Raw genomic sequence first — 8671 nt, forward strand, 5'->3', positions numbered from 1 at the left:
AGAAGAAGAAAGAGGAGAAGAGGAAGTTACAATTGACTTGTAGAAAAACTGTTTTGCTGGTAAGATGTGTACATTTCTGAAACTTACTGTCATGACGTAATCGTAGACATATGTTTGTATGGGTAGCGATTTAAATAGTTTCAGGCCAGATGTAAAATTTGATTCACGAAATGTTAGAAGCTGTACGCTTCTAATATCTTTTACGGTTTGTTGTAAAGAAGCACAAATAAGTAAAGGTCACGCAAAAAAAAAAGATTTTTCTCAATCAAAGGTTTCGATGGAGGTAAACAGCTCGATGGTCAGACGGTTATTTACAATCTGACCATCTGATTTTTCTTTGTTTTCTTTGTTTCGTCGACAGCATCCCTCGTTTACGACACAACAGCAATCGACTCGCTTTGATTATTGGAGAGGTTTGGGAGATTGGCTTTGTGAAGTATTTTTTAAGTATTATCTTAAAAAATTATTTTATACTTAAAATTTTAGCCCAAATGACATTTTATTAGAAGTTAATTAGAATATAATATACATATCACTCATTGTCATCCAGTTGGGAAATTCAGGGGTCACATCATAAAGTTAAGGCAAGTAGGACCATGCATATGCACACAAAGATAAACAGTCTAAAAAGGTAACAGAAATGTGTCTTACTTTTGTCTAACTGGGGCACTCTTAAGTTGGAGCTGGCCTATGGAAACCCCGCAGGGTCATACATCTGAGTATTTCACGTCATGCGTAGACGACGCGCGAACAATGCGTAAAGTACGTTATTGACCTTTCTATTGAGCTTATCTAACCGTTCCTTTCAGCTGCTGATGAGCTGCTGCTCTGATAAATTACACCATTAAAGATAAGGTGAATCCCACCTCAGAGTTGTAAAAAGATCTTATGTCCATTTTACCCATCTGGAAACTAAAGATATTCCACATTCATCTTTGCAAAACAGCTACATTTATGGCAAACTGGAACTCAACATTAATTTTATACCTTGTAACCCAATCTCAAATACTTTACAACCTCTTCCAGGTTTTCTCCCTAAATTAGCCCGTGTTTAGCTTCGTCTCCCTTCCTACCGATTATGACTTTTTCTTCTGTGACAATATCTGCACAGGATGATTCTGTTTCATTGTGAGGTTGGTGTTTTCAGGGAGAGTTGAAGTTTACAGCTGCATTTATTCTGAGACTAAATAACATGCCTGTGGATTCTATTTACTAATGAAGTGACTTCAGATGGTATTTGGTTGGACTTGGTTACACGTAAATCAGGATGAATGCAAGTAAATACCGTACTTTTACAATTTTAATTTGTTAAATGATGAGAATTACAAAGTACAATTCAGTTTAACAGTTATACACAACGTTGTGTAGAACCCAATAAAATAGACAGGGAGGGAAACAGGAAGCTGTGTGGAACACCTGTTTATCTCAATTGTGTTCTGCACTTGTGACCCTTGAGTTGTTGCAGTGCGGATGGAGAGAAAAGAAATAGAGATAAGCAAAGAGGAGCTCCAAAGCTGGATCAGAGATGAGGTTCACAAAGCCAGGCTGTCCACTGCTAGCACTCTCATGAAATACCAGCTGCTGCAGTCTCTACTAGAAAGAAGGCAAACACAGGCAACCAGATTTTTAAAGCTCTGTCAGTAAGTATTGTCAGTCTATGTCTTCCTCATATTGCTGCCATATTCTTGCACTCATAAAAGACAGGTTCTCACAGTGACGTTGACGACATTTTTCATTGTGAAGAAATTATAAAAACGCTTTTGGTTGTTGGCTTGTATCTTGGGAAACAAATTAAAATGTATTTTTTGGGGACACAAACTTGGTGACAAAGCTGATTCTGAAGTTATGAGCGTTTCCCTCATCCTTTTCTCCCTTGTTTTAGAGCGTTAACAACTTGGTTTTTTACTTATCATAGTTGGACCTTTCTGGTGTGTCTCTGATGCATCCTAATTAAATTTTTTAACAATTTTACTTAACCTTTTTGGTTTCAGCCGCATGAATCCGCACAAATCTGCCCCTCAGAGTTGTTTTATACATGCCAAACCCGTAGGGAGCGGTGTAGCGCAATGCTAAGACCTGCCAGCCAATCAGATCGCTTCAAAATAACCCCAACCTCCTGTTAGGAATGAACATGCCGCCAGGAAATCTGTCAAATCTTTTTATCCTATAAATGTTTGTGTCTCTGGTTGCGAATCTGTAAGTAACTGAACCCATCAGGACTCATGTTCTGTCCCGGACACTTAGACTTCTCCAGCCTCAAAAAGCTCGCTTATTTTCTCATCAGGGATATTTTCTTCAGCCAAGTTAGAAATTTGTAGCTCCTCTCCGAAAGCACCTTTATAATCTTGGAGAGGAGGAGCTGGAGAAACCGTCACATTAGGTGTGGTTTCCTGGTGTTGCTCTTCATTTCTTTGCTTCTCAGAGGCATAAATGAAGCCCCTTCTGTACATCTCTTCACTGCAGTGACTATCTGCCGTGAAGACATGTTCGTCAACAGCCTTCAGTGTCTGCTGTCTGTGCATTAAGTAGGTGTAAAACTGGGCTGGGTTGGAACCACAGGCATAAATATGCTCCGCCAGTGAAACGCTCAGAGCAACAGAGAAGCTTGCAATCCAGCTTGATTAAAAGAAAAAGAAAATTAAGCAATTTTTGCTTAATGTTGGACTAGTAAAGCATGGCGGGCCGCCAGGAAACCCTGCTTTGTAAGTTGTTTTAGATCAAATTCTCGTTTTCAACGAGGACCTGTTAGGAAAACATCAAAACATCACATAAAACAATGTCATGAGAAAACAAACCAAAAAATACAACCATGTTCATACTGATTAAATGTACTATGTACACATGATAAGTCAACAGTTTTTAAAACCGGATACATTAATCATGTACGATAGACTTTACTGAATTGATTGAAGTTAACATACTGATGTTTAGTGTTTTTCGCAGTCTGAATTTTGATTGATAAAGGGGGGGCTGTTTGGAGATTAAAAAACAAATAATAAAAGTTTGGAATCTATAGTCGTGTAAATAAAACTGTAGCTGTTTTGCGCCTCAAGTTTGGTTTCATTTGAGTGGAGCATTATCTTGCACATGTTTACTGTGACGGGGATCTGGTTTGTGGCAATTTGGAGTTTGTCTTACGGAAAAAATGTGAATATAGAAGATATAATCTAATTTAATATGATGGATATTTTATGCTACAAATGTGATCAACTTATAAGTGTGTTGAGACATTTTATGTATACTCTACATTTTGATATTCATTAGAAAGCATAATCTGAACCAACTAGAGACTCTTCACTTCCTAAAAACTATATTCAGGGTGTAATTTCCTGGACTCTTTGTTTTATTTACATTATTTTCTGTTATATTTTAGGTCTGTTGTGATATTTGAGAACACTGTGAAAGAACTGTACTCTCAGTTGGGATGGGAGTACACCGACTTGGATTCCGACGGTGAGAACGATGAAGAACCCATGAGCTGCAGTAAGAGAGAAATCAATCACCTCACAAATTGAAACAATTGAGATTGAAACTGGGATTTGAATCCCACTGATTTGCTTCTTGTTTTTTATATTTTACTTTTTAGGGCGTACTTTACCATTTGTGTTTGTTTCTTCGGGGGATCGTATTCACAGACCTTCAGCTTCCAGGGACTCAACTTCACAGTCACCAGTGTCAGAACTTGAAGAATATCAGGAGGAAATTGTTAGTCAAAAAAACCCCGGTGTTGCTTTAGGCAAAGAAGCTGTGGTGGTTTTGAGTAAACTTACAAATTCTGAGATTTCTGCCAGTATGCCCCCTCTTTCGTCTGACTCTGGCAGCGATAACAAGGAAAATTTAAGCTCTGCAGAGTCCGGTGTGCAGTGGGAACCAGACAAAGAGACGAGTGAATCAAACTGTTCACTCTCAGATTTTAGTACTGGATCCAAAAAGAAGAGAAAAATGAATAAAAACGAACAAAAACATGAAAAGCTCAATTCGGCTTCCAAAAGAAGCAGAATGTCTTCGCCAACAACCAGAAGGAGCATGAGATCAACAACTACCATCAAAAAACCCAATTACAAGGAGTGTGACGTCTCGGAATCGTCAAGCTTACCATCAACTTCAGATAGTGACGATGAAAGCAGCAAAGAAAATGCTGCAGCACTTCGGTCCCTCTCTACAAAACTAACGATGCGGCTCTCCGGCAAGACAATAAAGGCATCCCAAACCAGTGCAACAGTAGCAACAAAAACGCCTGGCAAAACCACAGAGACTAGAGCCCAGCCCAGCACAACAAACACTACGTCTGAATCCTCCAAAACGCCATCAACACAGCTGTCCAAAACACCGCCGTCAACAACAGAGCCGTCCAAAACGCCGGTGTCAACAACAGAGCCATCCAAAACGCCGGTGTCAACAACAGAGCTGTCCAAAACGCCGGTGTCAACAACAGAGCCGTCCAAAACGCCGGTGTCAACAACAGAGCCGTCCAAAACGCCGGTGTCAACAACAGAGATGTCCAAAACAGTCAGTGCTAAGACTGTGATCAAAACAATCACACCACCTGCAAAGACAAAAAGTAAGCCAGGAGCTGATCAAACACTCAGATCATTTTGTTATATTCTATATTAAATTTATTACTGATATAAAATAGTTTATTTTGCATACTCAGCATTATTGCGTAACACTTAAGGAAGAAAATTGTACATGGTATGTTTATAATTTGTTTTCTAAATGTAGAAGTCCTTAACCTTCACAGGATCTTGTAGGATTGCTTCCAACATTGTTAGTGTAGAAGACCTATTAACCATTCTTATATTTTCTCATAATCTTCTCATATCTCAGATTTACTAGTAACATTTTGTGCTTTTTGCATTGACTGCAGACTCCTTTGCCAGCCAGCAGTCCTCTAAAACGACCGTTGCTCCTCCAAGCGTGCCCAAAAGAGAAATCAAAGTGAACATGAACGTCCTGGCGAGAAAGCAACATTTGTGCTGGCAACGAGGGAAAGTTGCAGAAATAATAACAAAAGGTAAGACTTTATGGTTTGTATGTATGTCCAGCCTCCCCATAAAAAAACGGCTAAAAACACTTGTTTACAACGGATCTGATGAGTTGGAGCCGAGTTCTCTCACTTGAAAATATAATTCTGTTGTAACTCTGTTGTGGGAAACTTTATATTTAAACTTAAGACTCCATAAATATGAGTCGGACTTCTTCTGACCTATTTTGGACAGAAGAAGAAATTGGCTCTTATTTCCCAAACAGGTTTGTCCAAAGCAGCTTTATTTTGAGTCTCTTAAGGGATATTTTATTTTATGATTTTAACTTCCCTGACTGTGCACCCAAACAAAAACAAGTCTGAAAATCTTAGCTTTATTGTTTAATTATCAATTTAAGTCTGATTATTATGCCTAACTTTGGCATGATATTGCTGTTTCTTCTCGTTTCAGAAGGTGGAAAGGTGAAATACAAGGTCACTTTTGAGGAAAAGGGTAAAATCCTCGTGTCCGGTCACCACCTTGCCTTTGACAACATGCCAAAGTTGGAAGAGCTTTCTATAGGCTGTCGTGTGGTGGTGAAGATTTCAAATGAGAAAGTGGAGTACAAGCCCGGCATAATGGCCGAGCTCCCTAGCCGAAAAAATCGCATGAGGTTTGAATCTTTTACTGAACTTAAAAACCTTTATATAAAACTCATTTCTTCTACTTTAAAGTGAACATAATTTACTTCACCCATTTGATGAAAATGCGTGGTCTTTTCTAGGTTCCTGGTGTATATTGATGACCACACCCCCATGTATATTGGCTTACCTGCACTCCATCTGGTGTACAGAGCATGTAAGTTTGTGTCGTCAAATTAAACAACTTAATAACTTATTGACAAAAGACACTAAATAAAATTTTAGAAGGAGTAGGTGCAGAAAAAAAATCAGTATTGTAATTCCCACTCCTGAGTATTTTGAATCATTTCAAAATGCTAACAAATCTATTTTAAAATGCCCTTTAGTTGTACATGTTTGCGGCTCCTATTTGTGAGTATCCTTCACATCGTCTCGCCCACCGTGTGTTATTTTGAATTATTCTTTGATATTTTTTTAATTAAGAAAAAGACAAGCAACTAAGCTAATACTGGTAATTTAAGTTAAAGAGTTTTATGCACAAACCTATTTTTGTTTAAATGTGAACTGAGTATGGAACCTCATAGAATTGTTTTAAATAAATGTTCGCTCTGTTTTACACTGTCTTTTTTTCCTGTTAATGAAATAAATGACCGTAAACAGAATCTCGAGACCGTTTGAATAGAAAATTTGGTTTCTGAATTAGAAATAGTTTCTGAATCAAATGGTTACCAATTGACTCACTAGACAGTGAAAGATTCACATTTCTACTTAGAATTGATTTAAAATTTTGATCTGATTATACCTGAACAATGTATAAAAGCTCTTTATACCAATGAGCTTTAAAATAAAGAAAGAAAGCTACTGCTATCATCCCAACTATGAAAAAGATCCATATTATATGAGTCCAGAAAAAAATTAACATGTGGCTGCATTTTATTTTCTGAAATCAACATTTTATTATATTTGCTCTAGAAACTAGACCAAAGTACATTATAAACTTTTTTTTTTGTACAATATGAAATATTGTTATACCATTTCCAAATCTAACTGAATATCAAAATCGTGTGCCGATCTTAAAGTATAACTCAGATGAGACCCTCAAATTATTCACTTTCTTGTACACAGCATCTGTCGTCTTACCATCACAAAAACAGTGAATCTTTTTTCTCTTTTTTGACAGTGGACAATCCTTTAGATGACATTCCTGATGAAATTCACAGGGACTTCATGAAGGAGTATCTGAAAGTCTGGCCTTACCCACCGCAGACCCAGTACAAAGTTGGACAGACTATAAAGGCTGATTATGAAGGTGTCATGCAGAAGTGTGAGGTCACCGCTGTTGACTGCAGTTTGGTTGAGGTCATTTTTGAGGTTAGTTGATGTATATTAAGTACTTAAGATCATTTTTTTCCTTTTGAGCGCAAGATGTTTCTGTTCATTTTCACCTTCAGAGTGATAAACATAAGGAGTGGCTCTACCGAGGCTCGCTACGCCTGGAACATATGGTCAGTATGAGGTACAGCATGTGGAAGAAGGAGGCTGCGGAATCGGCAAAGAAACCTCTTTAGTCAATGGTAAAATTATTTATTTTAGATAATTCAAACTTAGGAATTGATCGCAATAATATGTTATGATAATCCAAATTCTATTACTCATTTTGTTTTGCTCTGTAGGATCATTAAAATCAGCACATTAGGTTGAGAAGAACCATGTCTGGAAAGGTGAACAGCATGCTGGCGCTCCAAGCTCCTGGTGGAAATACTGCAGTGGTTTTTCAAAATTCCTCTGGCATTATGCGACTTTGGCTGTTCCACTTCCAGCTTTTCTTGAGTCATCTGAGAGTTTGGACCATTGAGGAAGCTTAATTTACATTACATACATTTTTTAAATTACATTCTCTGTATTTGTAGATTGGAATAGTATTATTGATCTTCTGAAGATTCTACCTCATTAAAACAGCTGAGGACTCGTAATTTTTTTATGACAGTTGTTTCTGTTCAATTGCTTTTTTAGCATACTTGTGTAGTCTGTGTTGTTAAATAAAAACTGTGTTGTTTTTTGTGTAGTATAAAGACTTTCCTTCAAGGTCTGTAAAAAGCGTTCACCCCCTTGGATGTTTTGTCTGTTGTTTTTGCTTTAACAAATCGATCCAAATCTGCCATTTTTGACAATAAATTATTTCTTTATTGTCAAAGTGAACATTTCTACAAAATAATTATGATTACCGGTAAATAAAAATATTTTACTTGGAATGAGTGATTTTCATAAATATTCACCCCTTTTAAAGTGACTGACCTAAATCAATAGAGGTCCAGCCAGTTGATGCTAATAGTCTCACAGTAAGTGGAATGAGATCAGTATAGTGCAGTGAATGAGTCCCAAGTGACTTGCATACAAACATTTAATGTGTGGAAGGTCCATTCAATGGTTAAAGAGTATTCCTGGCTACCATTGCAACATAAAGACTAAAGAACACTCCAAATAAATCAGAGAAAAGGTTATTGATGAGTGTAAGTTAAGGAATGGATACAAAATGATCTCTAAAGCACTGAATATACCATGCAGTTCAATTAAATTCCTTACAGCGGTTATTTTTTATAATCGCTGTAAGGAACATAACTGAGTGACTGCAAGGATACCTATGATTATACTTGAAGGAGTTGCAATACTCTGCGTACAATATCTATTGCCTGAGTTCTTCACCATTTAAAGCTTTGTGGGAGAGTGGCAATGAGAAAGCTACTATTGAAGAAAATCCATATCAAGACTTGACTAGAATTTGCCAAATTATTTGAGGGAGACTCCATAGTCAAGTGGAAGATAGTTCTTTGATCCGATGAGACCAAAGGGGAACCACCTAGCCATAATTACAATTATATTTTGAGAAAAGCCATACAAACAGCGAAGTATGGGGATGGCAGCATCATGGTGTGTGGCTGTTTTGAAGCGAGAGGAAGTGGTGCACTTCATAAAATGAATTTCCACGAGGAAAGAAAACAATGAGGCAATATCTCAAGACATAAGCCAGAAAACTGAAACTTGGGTGCAAAAGGGTCTTCTAAGTTA

General features: G+C 37.4%; 1 protein-coding gene across 2 annotated transcripts; it reads left to right on the plus strand.

Moving 5' to 3' along the window:
• LOC111610395 (histone-lysine N-methyltransferase SETDB1-A-like) lies at positions 1-7827 on the plus strand. Of its 2 annotated transcripts, XM_023344452.1 has the most exons (10): positions 1-59; positions 1457-1640; positions 3374-3483; positions 3587-4561; positions 4868-5014; positions 5436-5637; positions 5749-5822; positions 6786-6976; positions 7057-7179; positions 7279-7827. In XM_023344452.1, the coding sequence occupies exons 2-9, from the start codon at positions 1471-1473 to the stop codon at positions 7171-7173; spliced, it is 1986 nt and encodes a 661-aa protein (XP_023200220.1). In that variant the 5' UTR covers positions 1-59; positions 1457-1470; the 3' UTR covers positions 7174-7179; positions 7279-7827. The 2 variants fall into 2 exon arrangements, with proteins under 2 accessions (XP_023200220.1, XP_023200221.1); XM_023344453.1 differs by lacking the exon at positions 1457-1640.
• Positions 7828-8671: the final 844 nt, after the last annotated feature.

This window comes from Xiphophorus maculatus, chromosome 13, assembly GCF_002775205.1.
Source record: "Xiphophorus maculatus strain JP 163 A chromosome 13, X_maculatus-5.0-male, whole genome shotgun sequence".
Taxonomy (NCBI): domain Eukaryota; kingdom Metazoa; phylum Chordata; class Actinopteri; order Cyprinodontiformes; family Poeciliidae; genus Xiphophorus; species Xiphophorus maculatus.

Coding starts and splice junctions, on each gene's coding strand:
- LOC111610395 (XM_023344452.1), top strand. CDS start 1,471: ATGGAGAGAAAAGAAATAGAGATAAGCAAAGAGGAGCTCCAAAGCTGG. Junction 1,641..3,373: donor AGATTTTTAAAGCTCTGTCA/GTAAGTATTGTC, acceptor GTTATATTTTAG/GTCTGTTGTGATATTTGAGA. Junction 6,977..7,056: donor TGGTTGAGGTCATTTTTGAG/GTTAGTTGATGT, acceptor TTTCACCTTCAG/AGTGATAAACATAAGGAGTG.